Below are 26,348 nucleotides of genomic sequence, written 5' to 3'. Positions count from 1 at the left end.
CTGAATTATTTGGTATGGGTTTTTGTCTGCTTAGTTTTTGTTTTTTTTTGTTGTTGTTGTTTTTGTTTTTTTTCCCGGAATATCTATTAACAAGACAGAACTTAGCACTGTTCTCTCCCAAGGAGCTCATTTCTGTACCATCTAGTGCTACCCAGTGACATCACAAAATGCTGCCACTTCCTGAAAGCCCTGATCCTAGGATGAGCTGCCAGAGGTAACTGATGATTCCATCCACCAGCGGAGACTCTCAACACTTCACCTCCCACCTCTCTTATCCTATGCTGGGATGGATGAGGAGAAGCCTGCCGTTGTGGTCCAGACTCAGACCCCTGAGCTGGGGCAGGGAGAAAGGGATCCCCGTGTGCTCTCTCATCACCCTGCCGTCAACCCCAGCAAGCCTAAGCACCAGTGAATGTTTGTCCGCTGCAAGAGGGATAGTAGGGTTCCTGGATCCTGGCAGGGCTGTCTGACTTCCCGCTGGCTCTTTTTTGCCTTCTTAGGTTTCTCCATCAGATGTCCCCTGCCACCTCCTGCCACAAGACAGGTCCTGCCTACTCTTTGGGACAAGGAGGCCTTAGCCAGAAAAAGAGGAGGGATTTGTATTGTAGGTATTGAATTTTAGAAAGCATTGTAGGTATCTGGCACCCTGGGTACTTCAAATAGGCTGCTGACTCTTTTGCCTCTGCCCTCATGACCTTTCTACCTATGGTTTACCAAGTAAGTGTCTCTGAGCATTTCCAGAATGCCCCCCTCACCCAGCCCCAAATACACACATATTCAATCTGAGAGTGAGGAGGTGAGAGCAGGGGCATCCTTCCAGACATTAAAGGTAATTCTTGGAGACACAAAAAGAGAATCCAAGACTCAGAGAAGGGCAAGACTTGCTCTAGGGTACCCTAACATCAGTCACATCTAGAGGATAGGAGCCTAGAATTCTGAGCCCAGATGGAAAACAATCTTCTTCCTCAGTTCTGGTGTGGTCCTCAGCCAGGCCCTATCCCCAAGGACTATTGAAACAGCAACCCCCAAGAAAGCCCTTCTTCTAATTTTGTATTTCAAGTTTCTGCAGCTTAGCTTCTCTGCTATCTCCCTGCTGTCCCCAGTGCCTAGTTCTGACACAGAACAAAAACGCTGCCTAGGCTGAGGCAGGTGGGGTAGCTTCATGGATGAAACTTGATTCATTTCTAAATCTTATCTGCTAGTTGCCTAGTCTCTTATAGGCTCTGAAGGAGAATGTGCCGACCTTGTAATCCCAGAAGGAGCCTTAGGGTCCTACCATGAGGCCAGCCTCGTTAACTGATGGCAGGTTTATTTATCGGTTGTTTATTTGAGAACCCTGCTCTCCCAATTTCCCCAGAGCTGATCAAAAGCTCTTAAAGGAAAGAGCTTGCTCTACTTTGGGTACTAAGAATTGGTGACTCTTATCAGGGAAAGGAATTCTCTCTCTGAGATACCTTAGGGATGACAAAACTTGTACGATTTTTGGGACCCTTAGCTTGTGAAAAAGTCACCCCAGATCACTTGTCACTCCCTGCCTCCGCCATGAGATCACTGTTCCCCTTGGAGTTAGGGAGTTTGTGTTGAGGTGGAGTAGAGGGGCCATGTGTTGGAGGTTTAGGAGTTACAGGAACTGCTCCCTACAGGTGGCCTCTTCTATGGAAAGGGGACCAGTGATTTTTGGCTGCAAGCTCTAGGGTAGCATCTTATTATCTTATCATCTGCTTCTAAAGATCCAGACATGTGCTGGCCAGAGGAGCATCTGCTGAACCTTCAAATTAGAGGAGAGGTGTGGAGGAGGGGAGTGGAGGTGTTTGCTGTTAACTGTTTTCATTATTCGGAACGTCTGGTTGATATACGCTTACCCAAAATAAAGCGTGGCAGTAGAGTTTGTTTTTTGGTTTTTGACTGAATTTGTAGCAAGTCAGTATGTTACTCCTTTGGTTATCTTCATTACAATTTGTAGAAGATTATGAAGACTATGTAAGTCTTTGATCACAAAATCAAAAAACAAATTATTCAATGCACCTAAATGCATTTTGTTGGGTTGACGAAATCTTCCAAAATGGTATCTCTGGGGAAGCATGTGTCCAAGAGGGTTGCGGGAATGGCAACGTTGAGAACCGCTGACCACGTGCGTTGCCCTGTGCCCTGTGCTCTGTGCATTGGTAACTGGTGCCAACTACAATCTCATCTCGGACCGACTTGTGGAAGAGAAACTGTTACGGCAGAAATGGTTTTTATAAGCACCCTTGAACATACCAATGGTAAAATCCCCAAAAATGCAGAGCTGAGATTTGAAGGCTGTGGATGGACAGAGCCCCTACCTTGGCCTTCTCCTTACCTTCCTCTCTCCTCCTCTAGCCTCCAATATCCTTCTAGTTTCCCTTTCCAGGAAGGATAAAAGGTCTAAAGAGTAGGGGAATAAAAAAAGGAAGAACTGACAATAAATAGGCCTGAGTGAGGATAACGGGAAGTAGCTAGAACACGTTTTTGTTTGTTCTTCTTTCTTTAATTTTTTTTTTTACCTTTTGAAACATTTTTATAAAAATTTTTTTTTTTCTTATTTCATAAGCCAACATCAGAGCTACAGTAGCTAAAACCCTTGATCCTCTCCGGCACCATCTCTCTAACTACCTCTGCTCTGCTTTAGCAAGTTCTTCCACCCACCACCCCCACCTCGCTTCTGAGTTTCAGTTCTGTGTACTCTCCAGTTGCTTTAAGTATAAGGATTGTTAAAAATTTGGATTCTTGGGCCGGGCGCGGTGGCTCAAGCCTGTAATCCCAGCACTTTGGGAGGCCGAGGCGGGTGGATCACGAGGTCGAGAGATCGAGACCATCCTGGTCAACATGGTGAAACCCCGTCTCTACTAAAAATACAAAAAAACTAGCTGGGCGTGGTGGCGCGTGCCTGTAATCCCAGCTACTCAGGAGGCTGAGGCAGGAGAATTGCCTGAGCCCAGGAGGTGGAGGTTGCGGTGAGCCGAGATCGCGCCATTGCACTCCAGCCTGGGTAACAAGAGTGAAACTCCGTCTCAAAAAAAAAAAAAAAAAAAAAAGAATTTGGATTCTTCTGTATAATAAAGTGAAAGTGAAGTACGAAATGTGTCCCTCAACTCCTTTCTGCTGCCTCGGGTGAAGCCATGGAAGTGGCCAGAGGTATTTGAGAGAGGAGTGACTCGTGACGAGGCTCTTCCTTTACCTGTCTTCTGAGTTCTGGAGCAACCAGTGCCCTAGGTGCTCCTTGGCACAGCTAAGGAGGCTTAGGGTTGAAGTTTGGAGGTATCAGAATCCATTCCCCTCACCCACATCAAAGTGCCCTTTGTGTGGTTGGCACTGGATTAGACATAGAATAATCTAAAGAAGCAGTGAGCAGGTTGGGCCTTCAATATTCAGACCCTAAACACCTCCTCAGACCCAACCCTAATGCTGAGGTTTCCTGACAATGTGAACCCCAAAGAATCAGCTTGTTCTTCCTCTCCGTGAGTGCACGCTGTCACACACTCTGCTTTGGGAATCCCCCCGCCACCTTGCTTCAGAGTGGGATGATGCCCTCAAGACAGCAAATGGCCCCTTCTCAAGGGAGGCGAGGAGATTGAGTTCAACAAAACTTGCAATCATGGGGACAAGGTGCTAGTCCCAGAATGGTATTTGGGCTTTACCGATCTAGTGCCTGACTCCCTTCTGAGTGAAAAACTGGTGCCTTCATGAGCACCTGCCCTCCACTCTTGAAAAAAGATTATTTTGGCTGGGTGTGGTGACTCACGCCTGTAATCCCAGCACTTTGAGAGGCCGAGGCAGGTGGATCACAAGGTCAGGAGTTCAAGACCAGCCTGACTAACACGGTAAAACCCTGTCTCTACTAAAAATACAAAAATTAGCTGGGCATTGGGGCATGTGCCTGTAGTCCCAGCTGCTCAGGAGGCTGAGGCAGGAGAATCACTTGAACCTGGGAGGCGGAGTTTGCGGTGAGCTGAGATGGCGCCACTGCACTCCAGCCTGGGCGATAGAGTGAAACTCCATCTCAAAAAAAGAAAAGAAAACAGAATATTTCAAGCCTCAAACCCTCTATCTTTCTGGTTCAACTACAGGGAAGACCATTTTCTCAGCTGTTCTTCTTAGACTGGATTAGGAGACAGAAACCCAGGTGTTAACTCAAGTAAGTACGTTTCTTTTGAGAGGATCCACGTGTGGCAGTAAAGGAGGCAGAATCTCAGCAAATAAATCCAAGGCCAGAAAGAGCAGTAGGTCTGGGCCTTGTAGTACCTGAAACCAGAGGGCCACTCTGGATTCAGTCTGTGATTATTCTCTGTGGTGCCCACAATTAGCCAGTTCAGCTGCTTTCTGGAGGCCTGTTTTATGTCTGTCTGCTTCTCAACCATGATCAGCTGCTGTCACCCCACCCCTTTTGTTTAAAAAGCTTTTCATGCATTTAACTTTTGAATAAGTAGTACATTCACATGGTTCAAATAACATGTTCTGAACAGTTTCCCTCCTATCTCCATCCCTATCTGCTTACTTCCCAAGGTTCCTTGGTTACCACTGTTATTAGTTTCTTATATAGCCTTCCAGAGTTTTGAAAATAAATATACTAGCTAGGCCGGGCGCGGTGGCTCAAGCCTGTAATCCCAGCACTTTGGGAGGCCGAGGCGGGTGGATCACGAGGTCAAGAGATTGAGACCATCCTGGTCAACATAGTGTAACCCCGTCTCTACTAAAAATACAAAAAATTAGCTGGGCATGGTGGCACGTGCCTGTAATCCCAGCTACTCAGGAGGCTGAGGCAGGAGAATTGCCTGAACCCAGGGGGCGGAGGTTGCGGTGAGCCGAGATCGCGCCATTGCACTCCAGCCTGGGTAACAGGAGCGAAACTCCGTCTCAAAATAAATAAATAAATAAATAAATAAATAAATAAATAAATAAACTAGCAAGATGCATATATATGCTTATTTTTCCTGTTGACCAAAGTAGCACACCACAGTCCTGCTTCTGCTTCTTTAACTTGCTAATATAGCTCAAAGACATTTCCTCGTCAGTAAAGAAGGCATTCTAATGTTTTTGAAGCGGGTTATAGCCCGTTATGTAGATGTATCATGATTTCATCTTACCACTCCCCTTCTGACAGACATTTGGGTTGCTTACTCTTTTGCATTTATAAGCAATACTGTAACAAGTAACCTTGCATGAATGTCATTTAGCACCTGTGTAAGAAAGTATATCTGTAAGATAAATTCCCAGAAGTGGAATTACTGGGTCAAAAGAATAATTTTTGAGAGGATACATGTGAAGCAATAAGGGAGACAGAATAATTCTTTTGACCCAGCAATGGGGTAAAGAAAAGGTATGATTATTTATTGCACAAATGAATTGTTTGCTTTGACTCGTAGCCTATGTTTATGGGTAACTGCTGCTTCTGGGTACCTCACTATGATTCCTCTCCTTCCTCAAGGTCTCTGGATGCATCCTTTCAGCTTTCAATTCTTGGGCTAATTTCTTCGTCGTCTTCCTTTTTAAATTTCCCAAAATAACATCCTGAAAAATTGAGAGAGACTCAAACGAGTAATATCCCTAAAGATTGAGAGAGAATGGAACTAGCCGAACTTCCTTTTCTGCAAAAGGCCAAATCATAAGTTAATGGCCAACAAGTAGGTTGATTCCTCTGAGGCCAGGAACCTGTCCTGGTTCACTAAATTGTAGTGTGTGAATGGGTACATTTGTGTGGGGTCATATTGGACAAAATATAACTGCTCAGGACTTCCCTTGGGAAGGGCTGTGGGCAGGGCTACTCTCTCAGAATGGACAGCAGGCACAGCAGGAAAGTTCCAAGTAAGCAGGGATCATGCTGGTCTCATTCACTGTTGTAACCTCAGTCCTTTTCATGAGGTCTAGCACAAGAAAGGTGCTCGATTAATTTCTGTAGAAAAAAATTATTAAGAAATTAATAGGCTAGGCATGGTGGCTCACAACTGTAATCCCAGCACTTTGGAAGGCCAAGGTGGGCAGATCGCTTGAGCTTGGGAATTCGAGACCAGCCTGGGCAACATGGCGAAACCCCATCTCTGAAAAAAATACAAAAATTAGCTGGGCATGGTGGCGTGCACCTGTAGTCTCAGCTACTTGAAAGGCTGAAGTGGGAGGCCTGGGAGGTTGCAGTAAGCCAAGATCATGCCACTGCACTCCAGCCTTGGGAAAACCCAGACCCTGTCTCAAAGAAAAAAAAAAAGAAATTAATATATCCAAGTACATCCATAAAGATTCTGTTTTCCTACCTCATGTTCGTACTCATAAGTGGGTGTTGAACAATGAAAACACATGGACACAGGGAAGGGAACATCACACACAAGGGCCTGTTGGAGAGTGGGGGGATAGGGGAGGGATAGCAGGGGGTGAGGGGATAGGGGAGGGATAGCATTAGGAGAAATACCTAATGTAGATGACGGAGTGATGGATGCAGCAAACCACCATGGCACGTGCACACCTATGTAACAAACCTGCATGCTCTGCACATATACCCCAGAACTTAAAGTATAATAATAATAATTTGAAAAAAGAAAAAAAAAATCATTCTCTTTTCCAACCTAAAGGGGCCATCTGGTCAGGAGATGCAAATAACCCAGAATGGGAAGATAGTTATATGGTGAGATTTGAAGGCTACCAAGTTTCCCAACCCTCTCCTTTATAACAGCGTCTTCCCTGGCTACCAAGGAGGCTGAAATTCCACCATCATAGTTACTTATTCCTTCAGGTTAGGAATACAGCCCTTTGCCCAGGGCATCTGTTCCTTTAGAAGAAAGGAAATGGCCACTTCCTTTCTTCTGGTAACATCAATTTGACCTTCCTTCAGGCGACTACCTCCACTGCTCTCTACTGCATACCTTTCAGGTGGGGTTGACCCTAGGCCAGATTCCAGAGGTGGGAATATAACCCAGACCCTATCAGCTTATTCTAATCCCTGGCCACGGCGATTGGTCCAAGGATGGGTTTACATCTCAAATCCTCCTAATGAGATCCAACTTGGGAACTTTGCTGGAGCTGATGGGAAAGAAGTACGATTTCACTGGAGTTGCTGGACTGGTGGGAAGAAAGCTGCTGGTATCTGTCTTGCCACTTGGAGAGAAATGAATCCCGATGGCATTATTTGAGCATCTGTACCTAGCCGTTCCTAAAAGCACATTTGGACTTAGGTTGTAGACCAATACTTTTCGTTTGCTCAAGTAAGATTGTTAGATTTCTGTCACCTGCATGGAAAAGAAACCAGATAGGTTTCTTTCTTTCTTTTTCTTTTCTTTTTTTTTTTTTTTGAGACGGAGTTTTTGTTCTTGTTACCCAGGCTGGAGTGCAATGGCGCGATCTCGGCTCACCGCAACCTCCCCCTCCTGGGTTCAGGCAATTCTCCTGTCTCAGCCTCCTGAGTAGCTGGAATTACAGGCACACGACACCATGCCCAGCTAATTTTTTGTATTTTTAGTAGAGATGGGGTTTCACCATGTTGACCAGGATGGTCTCGATCTCTTGACCTCGTGATCCACCCACCTTGGCCTCCCGAAGTGCTGGGATTACAGGCATGAGCCACCGCGCCCAGCGCCAGATAGGTTTCTCCCTCTCTGCACCACTTTCTACCTATGGCCAAGGAGTAAACCCACTGACCTATTCTCAACTATTAGTGTGGAAGAGGGCAGTTATTGAATGAAATTTTTTCTAAAAAAATATAAGTGTCTTACTTTGTCACCCAGGCTGTAGCGCAGTAGTACAATCATGGCTCCCTGCAGCCTTGACCTCCTGGGCTCAAGCGATCCTTACACCTCAGCCTCCTGAGTAGCTGGGACCACAGGCATACACCACCACACCCTGCTAATTTTTTTAATTTTTAGTAGAGATGGGGGTCTCACGAACTTCTGCTCTCGAACTTCTGAATACAAGCGATCCTTCTGCCATGGCCTTCCAGGGTCCTAGGATTATAGATAAGAGCCACCATGCCTGGCCTAAATGGGAATTTTGATGAGCAAAAGTATTTGATGAGACAGAAGTATTGTCAGGATGGGTTAACAGTGGGCCTGGGTGGAAAATCCCTAGCAGGGAACCTAAGTCAAGAGAATGCTGAAGGAGTAAAGGTAATAAAAAGGGAAGATGAGAAGGTAACAGACCAACCTAATTTACTTCATCACTAAACTAGAGATCCACAGGCAGGCTCTGCCCTGGGTCCCTGGGTTATGCAGGAAGTTTCAGAATTGCAAACTGCCAAGTGTTAGCTTTGGGATAAACCTCAGAGAGCATTCAAGCCATGTCCACATTTTATAGAGGAGAAAATTGCCCATTATCCCACAGCTATTCTGTGGAGATAGACGTAAAAATATTAGAACAGGGCCAGGCATAGTGGTTCATATCTGTAATCCCAGCACTTTGGGAGGCCAAGGTGAGTGGATCACCTGAAGTCAGGAGTTTGAAACCAGCCTGGCCAATATGGTGAAACCCCGTCTCTATTAAAAATACAAAAATTAGCTGGGCGTGGTGGTGGGCACCTGTAATTCCAGCTACTCAGGAGGCTGAGGCAGGAGAATCACTTGAAGGTGGAGGTTGCAGTGAGCCAAGATGGTGCCATTGGATTCCAGTCTGGGTGATGAGCGTGAAATTTTGTCTCAAAAAAAAAAAAAAAAAAAAAAAAAAAAAAGAAATTAGAACAGAATCCATACAGCTGACAAGTATGATTCTGGAGTCATACAGGCCTGGATTTGAATCCCACACTTAACATTAAAAGCCATTTGTCATTAGGTTTTAATTAACCTCTCTGAATCTCAGTTTCATCATCAGTAAAATGGGGATAATCACAGTATCTAAACTCTGAAGGTTGCTGAAAAAATTTCAAAAGATTTTTCATGAGGCCAGGCATAGTGGCTCACACCTATAATCCCAGTACTTTGGGAGACAGAGGCAGATGGATCACCTGAGGTCAGGAGTTCAAGATCTGCCTGGCCATCATGGTGAAACCCTGTCTCTACTAAAAATACAAAATGAGCCAGGCGTGGTGGTGTACACCTATAATCCCAGCTACTGCGGAGGCGAGCCAGGAGAATCGCTTGAACCCGGGAGGTGGAGGTTGCAGTGAGCCAAGATCATGCCCTTGCACTCTAGCCTGGGTGACAGCAAGACTCCATCTCAAAAAAAAAAAAAAAAAAAAAAAAAAAAAATTCAAGTGAAGGATTTAGCTTAGTGCATGGCAGTATCTCCCAGGCCTAGAGACAACCTAGAGACTAAGAACTCACCCCCTAGAAAAGTTGCCTGAGATGAAGGTTGGAGAGAAGAAACCGTCAGAATCGACATTTTTGAAGCACAGCGTTTCAGGGTCCTAGTTTAAGGAAGAAGACAGTGTCAGAAAGGGGACACACTCTATTGGGATGTGGGATCAGGGAAAAGGTGAGCAAGGAAAACAGGCAGGTGAAGGGGAGAAACCCTGCAGAGGGGTGGGAGGGTGGGTGGAATGATCGAGACATTCTGGATAACCTGTCATCCCTCATATAAACTAAGAGATGGAGAAAGGGATGGACGCTCTCTGGGGGCCTTGGCAGGAGGCAGGGGTGACTTGCCAAGAAGCTAGGAGAAAGTGGAATGTGTTGTTTGTGTGTGTAGCATGTCTGTGTCCATCACCCCAACCTCTCCCGGGCTTCGCTGGCAGCCCAGTGTGGTCCAGGACTGTAAGATGTCTTGCAGCCAGCCATCCTGGGGAGCAGGTTCTGAAATCACAGCCCCACACCCCTTCCTTGTCCTTCCCTCCCTCAGGCTGTCCCAACCTAAACAAGACAACCTGGGCAGGGGGGCCACATGCTGATGGAAAAATACACACTTGGCTGGAAAAGGAGCTTTATTTGTATGTGTTGAAATCCCGCAGCAGCCGAAGGATAAATAGCAAGTTCCAGCCTCAGCTGAGTCTGCCCACAAGGTGGGTGGTAAAATCTGTTCTTATTTACATAGTTTTTGGGGAGAGGTGGAAAGGGGGGTTGGGGGTAGCAGGAGAGGGGAACTTGGAATCTGCAATGTTTATATGATCAGTCATGGATGTCATCTCTCTTTAATTAGGGGTTTGGGGTTGAGAAACAGCTCAGCTTGCTTATCCTAGGAACAGAGCAGATTGGCAAGCAGGCAGTGGGCAGGGCAGCTCCTTAAGACCCACCTATGGTTGGATGGCTGTCTCCATCCCCCAGTCCCCTGTTAGGCACTTGGTAAATGTCAACACTGTGCCAGGCCCTGCACTGGATGCTTTATATACATCATCTCATTGAATCTTCACAACAACCTCATGAGTCTTAAGCAGCAGCATCATCCCTTTTACAGAGGCAAACCCGAAAAAATAGAAAGACTGAATAGAAAGCTAAGGTCACACAACTTGTAAGCAGCTCTGCCAGAGCTGAGACTGGGTCTTCTTGACCTAAGTCCATGCTTTTAGCCTTTTCCCATCCTCCCCTGAGGTGGGAATAGGGAGCTGGGCTTTTAAATCCTCGAGCATGTCACTTCTGTTCTCTAGCCCAGTCCTCTGTACCTCGGGCAGACATGGTTGGATGACTTCTAATAGCTTTTGGCTCTGGTGTTTCTTGTGATTAGAGAGAAAAGTTCCTTGTAGCCACTATATCCCCAGCACTTAGAGTGAGACAATATATACATTTAAAAATGAACACATTTCCAGGTAGGTACAAATGCTATAAAGAAAATTAATTAGGGCAATAGGCTATGGACCAGAGAGTATCTGAGGCTCTAGGGCTCCTTTAGATGGGATAGACAAGTACTTTCTGAGGCAGCTACATTCAAGCTGAGACTATCCTGGGGAAGGAATGTAGGAGGCAGAGGAAACAGCATATGTGAAATCCCTGAAGTAGGAATGAGCTAGGTGTGTTCAAGAGATTGAAAGCAGGTCTGTATAAGGTATAAGCCGGTTGAGGGTATGCAATGAGGATGGATAGATAAAGCAAGCAGGTGCCAGATCATGCAGGGTCTTATGGGTCAGGGAAGGAGACTAGGCTTTTAATTGCAAGATGAAGCCACTTGGAGGAATGAAACCAAATCCGACTTACATTGTCAAAAGATTATTCTTGTGAAGAGCATGGTGGGTCGAAGGTCAAGAACAGGGGCAAGGAAACAAGTTAGAAGGCTATGGCTAACGTGCAAGCGAGAGATGATGGCCGCTGAACTAGCGTTGTAAGTACGGGTAGGGAGAAGTAGCTGGGAGAGCTGACCAGACATGGTGATAGCAGGGTAAGGGGTTTCGTCCTATAGGAGGTACTCTTTTCCTACAACTACTCCCCAAGTCCATCTCTCACTTCATTTCTGGGTTTATTAACCCAGAGCAATCAGCACACGGCATTTCCCTGGCCAGTGATTGCTTTCAAGGTGGTCTGCAGGGACTTTTGCTTCATGGAAAGCAGAGCCTCCTGGCCTGTTGAATAAAGTACATCACCCCAACTGCTGCTGGTAGTCACCTTAGGAGTGGAAGAAACTTCAGGAACAGACAGCTCAAGAGAAAGCTGATACTATGGACGACAGAAGGAAAGAGACCAAGATATTGATATTGTTGAACCTTTGAATCCACCAATCCAGATGTTCACTCTACCCCTGGACTTTCTATTTATTAAGGCAATTGAACTTTCTTCATTATTGCCAGTCTGAGTTGAATTTCACTCACAACTGTAAGTATCCTAAATGATATACTACCTGTGGAATGTATTATAGATACTGGACCTGCCTAGGCAGGTGAATACAGACCGTAATGCCCTTGTCCATATCCCAGTGTAGCAGTGACGGTTTTTACCTAGGCTAGGCACCATGCATGTAAAATGCACCTCTGAAGAGGCAACTTTCATTCATCTGCCTATGAATTACCTTGTACTCTTTACTGAGCAGCAGCCTGCCATACTGCTCATGTGGTGTTTGGAAATCCAAACCTGGCTTAAGTACGCGTAAGCATAGGAGACAAGCCTGGAATGAAATTAATTCCTGGGCTTTAAAAAGAGACCAGTAACTGATTTTGAAAAGTAGGTTCAAAAATTCTGTAGAGGTTAGAAATGTGTATTTTTAGCTTTTGCCATGACCTGTCATTAATGGATTACATAAATTCGTACTTCTTGTTCTTTGCCTGAGTCCAAACGCCACATGAGCAGTATGGGAGGCTGCTGCTCAGTAAAAAGTACAAGGTAATTCATAGGCAGATGAATGAAAGTTACCTCTTCAGAGGTGCATTTTACATGCATGGTGCCTAGCCTAGATAAAACCCGTCACTGCTACACTGGGATATGGACAAGGGCATTATGGTCTTTATTCACCTGCCTAGGAAGGTCCAACATCTATAATACATTCCGCAAAAAGCCTTCACTTGGCCTGGGTGACCTCTTCCTACTTCAGCTGATTTCTGCTCAAATCTGTTATCTCTGTTACTTAAATAGAATTATAAAGATAAGTCAAGTGTATTGTAAAATCGTAAGTAAGGAATTCAAGTTTGGTACCAAATTGTCCAGAATGGTACTTGTCATAAAATGATGCTGGAGAGAGTAAATCTCTACTTAAATTTGTATGAGTATTTGGTTAATCTCACATCTGATTTTCTCACATTTCATTCTCAAACACTAGCATACTACTTGGCAAACAGTAGGTGTTCAATGAGTATTTGTTGAACAAATGAAAGTTTTATCACAGCAATTCTGGTCAGCTATGTAAATCACAAAAAGTAAAAGCTTCAAAAAAATAAAAAATTTGCAAAAGGGTCTGTTATCTTCTTCCCACATTATTTTAAGAACTCAGAAAAGCTATAATCCCTGAAAGTGTAAGGGTAATTGAATTGTTTCTACAGCTATTTTACATCTGTGTCAAATATTCAATGTCCCTAGTGATGCTGGTAAGCCGGCAAACGAAAGGACAACAATTCCAAATATTTTAACATTCCAATTATACAGCTCTCTGGCCAGTTTACTCCCAGACACACATTCAGGATAAACACATATTCAACATTAAATGACTATTTATTTTCCAGGCTTAAAAGATTTCAAAATACATATGTACAAGATAAATAAACTACACAAAAATTATGTCATCAAATATATTAAAAAAAAAAATTCAAGGTAGGTAACTTAGATCACCTTGGCAAAGAACATATTAACTAAGATGGACCAGGACAAATCCTCTAAACATCAGGATGAAATTTCTTTTCTATGCCTACTAGCTGACTGGCCTTTCTTTTCTGTGTTGAGTTGTATACTCTGGAGTCACAAGCATGTGGTAGATTATTAAGCATCTCCTCATCAGCCTAAAAAGGAAGAGACAGGGTGAAATAAAGTAAGGTTCACACAAATGACAGGATGGAGAAAAATAAAGCTCTGTAATATTATTTCCATGTATTTCTTTGTTGCAAGATTTATATATTGCATTGTGCATATGATATTCTCTCAAAAACATCCTCCTCAATTGTTTTTTATGTTTTAACTTTTATTTCCTTTTACAAGTAACACAACTGCCATTTAACTCAATCTGAAGGATGGTGTAACTCAGCAAGAACTATGATGTGCTAATTTCCATGTTCCTGTAATTTGTATTTTGCTAAATGAGGAAATTCTATTGACCTGAGGTTTTTCCTTCAAACTTCTTCCATGAATGGTCCCATTAGAAAAGTAAGTTTCCCCCTATTTCTGCAACTAGTCCCTGCAAATATAGATTCTTCTCAGTGTTAAAAGGACAATTTAGAAAAAAAGAATCTGAGACACCACCCTGCTATCCCTGCTACCCACAGTATAAAAGAAATTAACCAGATGCTGCCTGCCCTCTAGTGTTGCCAACATATGGTAACTGTTCTGAAATACCTACGGTGGGTTGAGCTATTAGGCTATTTTGCTGGATTATTTAGAAGGCTGCAATAGGAGAAAAAGATCACCTAGTCATTCTAGAGTTTAGTACGAATTTGGCAAATCTAAGAAACATTCTTTGCACATATATATACTATATATACTTAATTAACTGACAATAGTAGCAAACATCATACCTTTTGTTTCTGTCTTGCATGCTTCTCTGTCCACTGCCTGGCATTCTTGAGGAAGACTGGCTTATTATATTTAAATTCTGAGGACTGAGATAAAATCAAAGAAAAGAGTTAATGAAGAAAAAAATTATTTGCAGGAGTCAGTCAGAGCTGCTGCAGCTATCCTCACACAGGGGGAGTTAGTGGTAGAGACAAGGCAGGATATGTGCCGCAGAGGGAAATGGGGATATTTACTATGTCAGCCATGAGTGGGTCATCAGGGTTGGGTTCTGACATGAGGAGCTGAATAGAGGTCAACACAGTTGCGATGTTGAGGGACGGTCTCCAAGCACCCTACACACAAACAGATAAATAGTTGCTTTCATATTAGACACGATACTCTAATAGATGAAAACAAAATGCTGTAGTGTCAACCGTTTGCCCACAACTCACTTTTGGTGGCAATTTGAGAACATCTAGACAAATCCTTCCAGCAGAATCAATATTTGGATGATAAATTGGAGTGAGAAATCGGATCTGAGGAGGTTCAAATGGGTACCTATGAAAGAACAGACAAGAGATAATTTTCATTAAATAATTTTGCTTCTAAATACATTTAAAATAGTTTCTTGGTCACAAAATGTTGGTATTACAGAAATGTCAGGGAGACAGCCTTTAGGAGGCAAACTTTCTCTCCTCCTAAACTTTCATTATGAAAATTTACAATCATCTTGAAATAACAGTACTGAAAACATCCATATATCTACCACCGGGATTCAAGCCACTTCACCTTCTAAATTCTTGAGCATATCTTCTAAGAATGAGAACATTCTCCTATATAACTACAATACTATTACACCTATGAAAAATTTAAGAACTAATTCCCTAATATCACTTATTCTTCAGATTTCAATTGTTCTCCCCAATTTTTTTTTTTAAAAATTTATAACTGGGTTTTTCAAAACAGGACTCAATTAAGGTTTATACATTTCATTTAGTTATTATGTATCTTTAGTGAGACACAGACCTTGCAGTTTCCAGTCTATTTTAAAAACTGATGCACTGCATGATTATTAGGCCATTCTCTCAAGACTTGAACAAGTTTGGCCATGATCTGACCTAGTGATTACAAGTCTATGCTTCAACTGTTAGATATTCACTTCTTCTCTTCCCTATTCTGTATAAATCTGTAACTATAACTTACCTGATGAGAGCCTTAAAGGAGACTTGAATTAAAAGAGGCCTTAACAATAAAAAAGAATGAGATCATGGCCTTGCAGGAACAGAAAGCCAAATACCACATGCTCTCATTTATAAGTGGGAGCTAAATGATGAGAACACATGGATGCAAAGAGGGGAACAAAAGACACTGGGGCCTACCTGAGAGTGGAAGGTGGGAGGAGGGAGAAGAGCAAAACTATTGGATACTAGGTCTGGTACCTGGGTGACAAAAATAATCTGTACAACAAATCCCAATGACATGAGTTTACCTATATAAAAAACTTTCGGCAGGGGGTGGGGAGTGTAAAAAACAAAACAAAACAAAACAAAACAAAAACTTACACATGTACCCCTGAACCTAAAAGCTAAAAAAAAGGCAGGGGGGAACCTTAATATTAAGAAAGCACAATAGTGGTTGCCAGGGGCTGAGAGCAGGGAAAAATGGGGAGTTATAGTTTAATGGCTACGAAGTTTCAGTTGAGGAAGATGAAAAGTTCTGGAGATAGATGTTGGTGATGGTTGCACAACAAGGTGAATGTATTTAATACCACTGAACTATACACTTAAGAATGGTCAACTGTATGTTATGCATATTTTACCACAATTTAAAAAGTGAGGAGGACTTTGATGGGATCTGGCTCATTATTCTTGAGAAGGAAACTGAACTCTAGAGAGATAAAATAACTTGGTCAAGGTCACATTAAGTCATGATAAGGCCAGGATTAAAACCTAGTACTTTAACCCCTACGTTTAATGCTCCATCTACTACATTGCTCTGTTTTCCAATAAATGTACTTTACCATCTAGGTTGAGAAGTTGATTCATACTAACCTCTCAGGAATGGTAACTTCTAGTTTAAAAACACCTTTCTCATAAGGTGTGTTGGCTCCACCTAATATTTCTTAAAAGAAAAAAGAAAGAAAGAAAAAGTTAATGGGCATTCAGATCACTCGAATTACCACCATGTGGAGCTAATGAGGTCTATGGTCCTAACAGAGAAACTAGGCCTAGGACAATAATTCTCTCTCGGGACTTTAACAAGTCCTCATGCAACATGCCACAATGCTAATATACTCAAAAAGTTGATGGTGTCAAGCAAAGGACATATACAAAATCTAAAGCAGAAGCTGCAAAATGCTCGCCACAAGACCAAATAAAACCTACAGATTTGTTTTGTTTGGACTGCAATATTCTAATCAGGTATGTTTCCCATCTGGCCTGACAGATATTTGAGATGGTTATCTTTGATCTAAACACTGCTTCACTGCTTTAAATCTTGGCTATAAATCAGCCAAAGGTATAATAAAAAGTCAAAGAAGCAAGAAATGTGAAGCAAACCTTTTATAAATGTGAACACATTTGGGTAGAAAGATGGTAGGGCACTCTAACCTTATAACTGCTCCTTACTTTAGAATATACAAAATGTTTGATTTCAGCACAATCTTCAATAGGGTCATGACTTTCACCATATACATAACTTGATACCTACGAGCTCGCAGAACATCCATTTGGTCTTTATCTTGCCAACATGTGATGCCTGGGGGTGGTTCTGTGGCCAGCATGTGCAGCTCTCTCTTCAGACGTGAAGCTCTCTGCATAATCCCCAAGTAGAAGGAACCACACACAGGTCACTGCTCCACACTAAGAGCTGGCTGGGATGCACTGGAGGAGGAAAGAGGCAACCATGAAATCATCAGCAATAATGACTATGAAGTTTTCAGCAAACAGCTTCAAAGTAGTGACGGTGGGGGACAGATTCCTCTTTTTTTTTTTTAAACAAACAGTTTCACTCTGTCACCCAGGCTGAAGGGCAGTGGCAGCATCTCAGCTCACTGCAACCTCCACCTTCAGAGTTTGAGAAATTCTCATGCCTCAGCCTCCAGAGTAGCCAGAATTACAGGTGTGCACCACCACGCCCAGTTAGTTTTTTTATTTTTATTAGAGACAAGGTTTTGCCATGTTGGCCAGGCTAGTCTCAGACACCTGACTTCGGGTGAGTCATCTACCTTCCTTGGCCTCCCCAAGTGCTGGGATTAGAAGCTTAAGCCAATGCACCCAGCATAGGGTCTTGCTCTGTCACCCAGGCTGGAGTGCAGTGGTACAATCTCAGCTCACTGCAACCTCCACCTGCTGGGCTCAAGCAATCCTCCCATCTCAGCCTCCCATGTAGCTGGAAGTACAAGCATATGCTACCACGGCCAGCCAAGATTCTTCTTCTTATCTCTATTCTGACAAGGGAATCTGAGTTTTTTCTATTCCCTTCTTGTGAACGTTTATCTACTCAAGCAAATATATATTTTAAATAAAGAATTAAAATTGTGGCCGGGCGCGGTGGCTCAAGCTTGTAATCCCAGCACTTTGGGAGGCCGAGGCGGGTGGATCACGAGGTCGAGAATTGAGACCATCCTGGTCAACATGGTGAAACCCCGTCTCTACTAAAAATACAAAAAATTAGCTGGGCATGGTGGCGCGTGCCTGTAATCCCAGCTACTCAGGAGGCTGAGGCAGAATTGCCTGAACCCGGGAGGCGGAGGTTGCGGTGAGCCAAGATCGCACCATTGCACTCCAGCCTGGGTAACAAGAGCAAAACTCCATCTCAAAAAAAAAAAAAAAATTTGTAAAAAGTTCTACAAAAAATAAAAACACTAAAGGTTTTAAATAGTGGGTGTTTCCACTGATAAATTATAAACTCATGAGGCCATGCCTGGGTCTGATTTTGCTTACTACTGTAGCCTTAGCATGCCTGCCAGTAAGGGACTTGACAAATATTAGCTGTTGTGAGGAAGTCTACATATGCTTTGTGAGAGCAAGAGTGGTAGAGACAGTCACATTCTGAGATACAAGCAAATGTTAAATGGCTGAGGTTGTCTCCATGTGTTATGTTCCCAATCTTCAGGGATACCAGTCCATCAATTATTCCATCTTTCTCACCCTCAATATGCAAATATGCTCAAAATCTCTCTCACCTAAAACCAACACCCACACACATACTCACCCAACACTCTTTTCAAATCTAGTTCTCCCTCTACTAACCAAGCAAAGGACACCAATTCTTCAATATGTGTTACAAATATCCCCCAGTTTGCACTTATCTTTCCATGTTATCCATGGTGTCTTTCAATGAACACGTACTCTTAACGTGATCAATCTTAAAATCTTTTCCTGGCTGGGTGCAGTGGCTCACACCTGTAATCCCAGCATTTTGGGAGGCTGAGGTGGGCAGCTCATCTGAGGTCAGGAGTTTGAGACCACCCTGACCAACATGGAAGAAACCTCGTCTCTACTAAAAATACAAAATTAGCTGTTGTGGTGGTGCACACCCGTAATCCCAGCTACTTGAGAGGCTCAGGCAGGAGGTGGAGGTTGCTGTGAGCCAAGATTGTGCCATTGCACTCCAGCCTGGGTAACAAGAGCGAAATTCCATCTCAAAAAAAAAAAATTATTTTTTCTTTACATTTATACTTTGTGTATGAATTTTTTCCTTATCCTCAAATGTAGAGATATTTCTATATAGTCTTCAAATATTTTATAATTTTGCTTTTCAAATTTAAATATTTAATCCACTAGGAATTGAATTTTATGTACAGTGAGTGAGGTAGGGGTCCAATTTACAAATTTTCCCCCATATGAACAGCCAATCATTCTAACACCATTTATTGAATAAGTCCCTGCTATTACTATAAATTAAATTTCTGTATATGTGGATTTGTTTTGGGACTCTTAAATTTGTTCCATTGACCAACTGGATTATTTCTGAGACAATACTCCACTGTTTCAATTACCATGGCTTATTCACTTATTATTATTTATTTAAATTGTTTCCCAACTTTACTGAGGTATAACTGGCAAATACAAATTATATGTGTGTGTGTGTATATATATATACATACATATATATGTGTGTGTGTATATATATATATATATATATATATATATATACACATATATATATATATTTTTTTATTCTGTGTACGGATCCTCCCTGAGACAAACTGTATATATTTAAGGTGTACAACATGATGCTTTATGATACCTTATTCACCTGGTCTTTTTCTTCAGGAATGACTTGATTATTCTTGGCTCTTTACTCTTCCATATAGATTTGAGAATCAGTTCATAAGTCCATAAATACATACATATGTATATATGAAATTATAATCCAAATCATAACAGGGTTCTGTGATTTGGATTGTAATTTTATTGATATTATGGACCAAACTGAAGAGAACTGATATCTTTATGATGTTGAATTCTAAGATCTATGAACATGCTGTTTCAGTCTTTTTTGATGCTTTCCAAAGGTTTTGTAATTTTCTCCACAAAGCTTTACCTAATTTTTGTTTGATTAATTTCTAAGTACTTTATATTTTTGCTATATTTTCTTTTTTTTTTTTTTGAGACGGAGTTTCGCTCTTGTTACCCAGGCTGGAGTGCAATGGCGCGATCTCGGCTCACCGCAACCTCCGCCTCCTGGGTTCAGGCAATTCTCCTGCCTCAGCCTCCTGAGTAGCTGGGATTACAGGCACACACCACCATGCCCAGCTAATTTTTTGTATTTTTAGTAGAGACGGGGTTTCACCATGTTGACCAGGATGGTCTTGATCTCTCGACCTCGTGATCCACCCGCCTCGGTCTCCCAAAGTGCTGGGATTACAGGCTTGAGCCACTGCGCCCGGCCTATTTTTGCTATATTTTCAAAAACACTATTATCCACCCATTTCTTACGGGGACATATAAATTGAATTGATTTTTAACCAAAGCCTTAATAATGCTAATGATGCTTAATAATGCTATTTGGGGTGAAGAGCGGTCTGGGAATAATTCTATACTGCCAATCATATCATCCTCATATAATCAGTTTATTTTTCCCTTCTAATCCTTTCCCTGCCTTCTATTCTGGCAGTAACTTCCAGTACAATGTTGAATAGAAAAGCTGATAGCTGGACCAGGTATGGTGGCATCAGCCTGAAAAGCTGATAGCTGGGCCAAGTATGGTGGCATGAACCTCTACCCAGGAGGCTGAGGTGGGAGGATGACCCAAGCCTGGGGAGATGGAGGCTGCAGTGAGCCATGATTGTGCCACTGTACTGTACTCCAGCCTGGGTGGCAGAGTGAGACCCTCTCTCAACAACAACAACAACAAATAGCAAGCAAGCAAGAAAAGCTGATAGTTAGTATTGTCAGATTTCTAACCTTAAAGGGAAAACTTTTAACACTATGCTAATCAGTAAGATTGGCCTATAATTGTCCTTTCTAATTTTGTCTTTATTAGGTATTAAGGTTATGCTAGCCTCCTAAAATGAGTTAGGGAATGCTGCCTCCTTTTTTTGACACACTGTGGATTAGTCCAAGAGATAATTTGTTACTAGGTTGTCTGGAAGAACTCTATCTGGTCCTGGTGTTTTCATTTTAAGAAAATTTTAAACTACAAATCCAATTTATTTTAATGTTATTTAAATTCTTTATTTCTTCTTGCATCAATTTTGGCAAGTTAAATTTTCCCACAAATTTATCTATTTCATGCAACTTTAAATTTATTTGTATAATGTTTTATCGTTTTAATCTCTGTAGTTATCTATGGTTTTGTTTCCATTTTCATTTCTAACACTGTTTATCTGTGCCATCTTTTCTTTGATCAGTCTTGCTGGGCATGTATCAACCAAAAGGAAGTTCAAGTTTTGGTTCTGATATTTTGGAAAGAATAAAAATTTATGACAAAAATAGAAAATGAGAAAAAATACTTTTTTCTTAAAAATAAAGATTTTTTGCTAGAAGTGTTTTGTAGTTCGAGATTGTGCCACTGAATTCCAGCCTGGGTAATAGAGTAAGACTGTCTCAAAAAAAAAAAAAAAAAAAAAAAAAATTAAAAAAATTTCATCCGAACAGGTACTGTACATTTTGTCTTGTCATTATTCCCTAAACAATACAGTGTAACAACTATTTACTCAGCATTTTATTAGTTATTATAAGTAATTAAGAAATGATCCAAAGTATATGGGGCAGGGCTTGACACGGTGGCTCACACCTGTAACTGCAGCACTTTGGGAGACCAAGGCAGAAGGATCACTTGAGGCCAGGGATTCAAGACCAGCCTGTGCAACAAAGGAGACCCCCATCTCTAAAATAAATAAAGTATATGGGAGGACATGCAGGGGTTCAAGAACAGCCTATGAGGCCTGGTGCACTGGCTCTTGCCTGTAATCCCAGCAGTCTGGGAGGCTGAGGTGGGTGGATCACTCGAGGTCAGGAGTTCAAGACCAGCCTGGCAGACATGGGGAAATCCCGTCTCTACTAAAAATACAAAACTTAGCCCATTTACACCTTCCAAAATTGTGGTTACTGTGGACCTAAATTTTATCCCACAATCACCTGTCTCTCTACTTCTTTGAAAGTCACAGATCATCTAAATCAAATTGGGAAAAGGGTAGAAATTCAATAAGATAAGACTGCTTGAACCAGGAGGAGGAGGTTGCAGTGAGCCAAGATCTAGACGGAGTCTTGCACTGTCGCCCAGGCTATAGTTTCTTGTGAGATCCTTGTTGTTTATGAGTTTAGGGGTTTTTTTTGGGGCGGGGGGGTGCTGTAGGAGAGGCCTGTAATCCCAGCTACTCAAGAGGTTGAGGCAGGAGAAAGACTTGAACCCAGGAGTTGGCTGCAGTGAGCTGAGATCATGCCACTGAACTCCAGCCTGGGCGACAGAGCAAGATGCTGTCTCAAAAACAAAAGAAAACCAAACTGGCCAGCAAGGTGGCTCATGCCTGTAATCCCAGCTACTCGGGAGGCTGAGGCAGGATAACTGCTTCAACGTGGGAGGCAGAGGTTGCAGTGAGCCAAGATCATGCCAGTGCACTCCAGCCTGGGTGGCAGAGCGAGACTCTGCTTCAAAAATAAATAAATAAATAACCAGCCTGAGCAACAAAGGCTCTTGTCTCTTAAATATAAACTATATGGGGAGGACATGCATAGTTTAAATATAAAGTATATGCGAGGACATTCATAGGTTATATGCAAAAACGACACCATTTTATAACTGGGACTTGACTTTTGATGGATATGGTATCTGCAGGATGTCCTGGAACCATCCCTTATGGATACGCAGTATAAATATAAAATGAAAACAGTACAAAGCCATGGTAAAAGGATTAGAACAAGCAAGACGATTTCTCCCAAGGGAGCAACCAGACTCCAGTCTCACTATATTAACCAAAATTGGCATATGCCATTCTTTGGCTCAAATGCCACGAATAACTGCCCATTTGTCTGGGTATAAAGGTTCTTTGCAAGCTAACCCTTACATCCCGCCTTATATCTAGTATCTACTCTCCACAAACTCATGCTTCAGCCATACTGCCCTATTCCTGCTGCCCATAAAAAAGTCTTATTCTTTCACACCTATAGATATGTACATATGAAATAACAACTCCTTCCCTAGTAATGCATCCCCGCCCCTCACACCTTCCCAACGTCACCCTCTTCGCGTCCACATCAATTTGCATCGTATTCTAATTCCCCTGACAGTTTCTTCCCCTTAGGGTGAATTCCTTGAGGGCAGGTCCCTAGTCCTTTTTTGTATCAAGTCTGCAGTAAATTTGGATAATTAACGACCGAAACGTGAGTTTGGACCAGACGTTGAAGAAGGCAGAGCAGCCAGTGCACAACCCGCGCCGAGTAGTGGGCTGTTAGGTCCTTCCCAGGGGCAGGAGGAAGGCTCAGGGGAGCTCCGGCCACGATTTCCTGCAGATACGGGGAGATCCTCCGCTCAACAGCGGCTTTTGTCAGGCTCTGCTTTCAGAGGAGGCGAAAACTCCCAGGTTAAGCGGAAACAGGACTCCTTCCCCCCAAGACTCAGTGGCCTCCTCCGGGGTACGTTCTTACAGATGGGGAGCCGGAATACTCTCCTTGCTTACCTTGGCGGACAGCCCTCACCACGCAGCAACGAGCGGACCAACTGGATACCTGCGCCTGCGCGACCTCGGACGGTTGGCGTGGCTCCGCCCCTTGTCTGAGAGGATTGTGATTGGCCCACAGTAATCCCCCGGGAAAGAAGCGCAGCCAGCGCTTCTCTCTATTGGCCAGCGCTCTGAATACCCACGCATTCAAATGAGAACGCGGGCCGGGCGACGCCACTCAGCTTCCCACACCCTGAGGTTCAGCCCTGAGACGTCAGCAGGCGGTCCGAGTTCGGTTACAACGCGGGCTCCGTCAGACCAAGGAAGGAGCTGGAAATCGTTTCTTAGGAAAAGCAATGAAAGGAACCAGAAATATTTAATCTGGAGAAGAGAATACGTAATAGCTGTCTTCCTGTATTTTAAATATTTTTCATATGGGAGATTTTACTACTTCAGAGGACACATTTAAGGACAACGGATGAAAGAATAAGAGAAGCAGAACGTAGTTCAATAAAACATTCTAGCCGGGCGCGGTGGCTCAAGCCTGTAATCCCAGCACTTTGGGAGGCCGAGGCGGGTGGATCACGAGGTCGAGAGATCGAGACCATCCTGGTCAACATGGTGAAACCCCGTCTCTACTAAAAATACAAAAATTAGCTGGGCATGGTGGCGCGTGCCTGTAATCCCAGCTACTTGGGAGGCTGAGGCAGGAGAGGTTTCGGTGAGCCGAGATCGCGCCATTGCACTCCAGCCTGGATAACAAGAGCGAAATTCCGTCTCAAAAATAAATAAATAAATAAATAAATAAATAAATAAATAAAGCATTCTATCAATTAGAACTCTGAAGGACAAATAGGTAAACGTAAGGGGTAGTGAATTCCTTCATCACTGGAAATGTTCAAGTGGCAGTTAGATCATCACTTGTTAGGGACAGTGCAGAAAAGGGGATCCTTGCACTGGGTGGCAGTTTGAATAGATGGCTTTTAAACCGTCTTCCAACTCGAGATGCATGGTATACTTTCTGAACAAGGAAGAACCTGTTTATAATTAAGCTAACCTTAACTTCTCAGAGCTGCCTCTGCTGGAGGCCAATGAGCGCTGAAGGATGGCGCAGACCTGACTTAATCTAAAGGACTAGTCTGGAACTTGAGTAGCCTTTGGGAATGCTGTGGGTGGAAAAACACGCAAAAAGCCAACCCTCATCTGACTGCTCTCAGCTCCTTATGTAGCTTTGGAACAAAGGGGGCAATAATAGTAACTTATTACTATTACTGTGATTATACTATTTATTACTATTATTGGTAATGGAGTAATCGGTCTCTTTCTAAACTTGTAAACCAGTATAATTTTGACCACTTAGTGATGTCTACATCTAGTCAAAATTGGTGTTAAGTGGCAACTGGCTCCCTATGACCATTGTGTGGTGTGTTTTCTCTGGAGACCCACATGTTCACTAGGACTCTGTGATGCTTCCCTGGGGTTGCTCACCTTAGTTTAGTTATAGGAATAAGCCAACTACAGTAGTTTATTAATTATTATGAAGTTGTAAAACAAACATAAGGAATCCCGTTCTTGTCCAGTCTAATTTCCAGTCTGCTGTTGGGGTTTTGCATTTATTGTTAGCATTTACTCAGCATTTAATGAAGTGTTTTCTGTCACAGTTGAGTTGCTCCTTATTTTACTACCGATGTTTTCTGTTTTAGTCCTTTCCAAACCTGTCTTTATTTTATTCTGGCCCCTGCTGTAATTGTATCTCTATTACAGTTCTGTCTTCAGAACTGAAATTGATTAATTCCTTTGGTGGTTCTTTGAGAACTAGGTCTTAACAATGTCTTTTAGGAAAAGCAAGAACCGTATTGAGTCTGGTGGAAAAGAGAGATGCTTTGATAAAATAAGTAAGTCCCTATAATTTTGGCAACAAGAGGAAAGAAAAAGGGTAGAAGGAAAAAGAGGAAAGAAGAAAAGGAGGCAGAGAGGGAAGAAGAAAACGAAGGGAAAGAAAAAAAAAAGGAACTCCATACACTTAGTGTACAATTTCCATTTGTCCACTAGAGGGGGGTATGTTAACTGTTTGGAATACAGGCCAGGCTAAAAAAGTTTCATAAACTTTTTACAGGTGTCATTGTTTTTTAAAATGGAGCATTGTAATGTTATAATTTCTTTAAGTGTAGAGGAGATATGAAAATTATTATTTTATAAAGGTTTCTTCACTTTTAACAACACATCATTGCAGGCTTACTTAGTACTTATAAAAGTATAAAAATTGTATTTTATTTGTTCACAGTATTATTTGTCAGGATTTACTTACTAGTATATGAAAAATATTTCCTTTATTTTCATTTTTTATTTTTTTGAGACAGGGTCTCACTCTGTCCCCCAGGCTGGAGTGCAGTGATACGACCTTGGCTCACTGCAACCACCACTTCCTAGATTCAAGCGCTTCTCCTGTCTCAGCCTCCCTGGTAGCTGGGACTACATGCACCCGACACCGTGTCCGGCTAATTTTTGTATTTGTAGTAGAGACAGGATTTCACCACGTTGGCCAGGCTTATATTTTCTTTAGAATAGCATACTTAGTTGGGCGGAGTGGCTCATGCCTGTAATCCCAGCATTTTGGGAGGCTGAGGCAGGTGGATCATGAGGTTAGGAGTTAAAGACCAGAATGACCAAGATGGTGAAACCCCATCTCTACTAAAAATACAAAAGTTAGCTGGGCCCGGTGACAGGTGCCTGTAATCTCAGCTACTCAGGAGGCTGAGGCAGGAGAATTGCTTGAACCTGCAGCAGAGGTTGCGGTGAGCTGAGATCGCATTACTGCACTCCAGCCCAGGTGACAGAGTGAGACTCAATATATATATAGCCAGGTGCAGTGGGTCATGCCTGTAATCCCAGCATTTGGGGAGGCCTCAGTGGGCAGATCGCTTGAGTCCACAAGTTGGAGACCAGCTTGAATAACATGGCAAAACCCCATTTCTACCAAAAAATACAAAAATTGCTCAGGCATGGTGGTACATTCGTATAGTCTGAGGTACTTGGGAAGCTGAGGTAAGATGATAGCTTGAGCCCAGGAGGTCGAGGTTGCAGTGAGCTGTGATTGTGCCATGGCAAATCCAGAGTGAGACCCTGTCTCAAATATAAATAATAAAAGAATAATAAGCTAAAATTGACCCACTATAATAAAAGAATAGAGTACTTATTTAGGAAATTTAAATTACCATACTTGTTTTTTTTTATTGGCTGAAAATTTTATTTAC

General features: G+C 42.6%; 1 protein-coding gene across 1 annotated transcript; it reads right to left on the bottom strand.

The window, feature by feature from the left end:
- Positions 1-12,976: 12,976 nt before the first annotated feature.
- Positions 12,977-23,177, bottom strand: UBE2T (ubiquitin conjugating enzyme E2 T). Its single transcript, XM_003938286.3, has 7 exons — positions 23,113-23,177; positions 16,695-16,867; positions 16,037-16,106; positions 14,438-14,543; positions 14,240-14,338; positions 14,009-14,092; positions 12,977-13,279 (listed from the first exon to the last, which is right to left on the bottom strand). Exons 2-7 carry the CDS (start codon positions 16,801-16,803, stop codon positions 13,157-13,159), a joined length of 591 nt encoding a protein of 196 aa, XP_003938335.1. The 5' UTR covers positions 16,804-16,867; positions 23,113-23,177; the 3' UTR covers positions 12,977-13,156.
- Positions 23,178-26,348: the final 3,171 nt, after the last annotated feature.

Source organism: Saimiri boliviensis, chromosome 14 (genome assembly GCF_048565385.1).
Source record: "Saimiri boliviensis isolate mSaiBol1 chromosome 14, mSaiBol1.pri, whole genome shotgun sequence".
Lineage (NCBI taxonomy): Eukaryota > Metazoa > Chordata > Mammalia > Primates > Cebidae > Saimiri > Saimiri boliviensis.
This window is presented reverse-complemented; position numbering and strand designations above follow the sequence as displayed.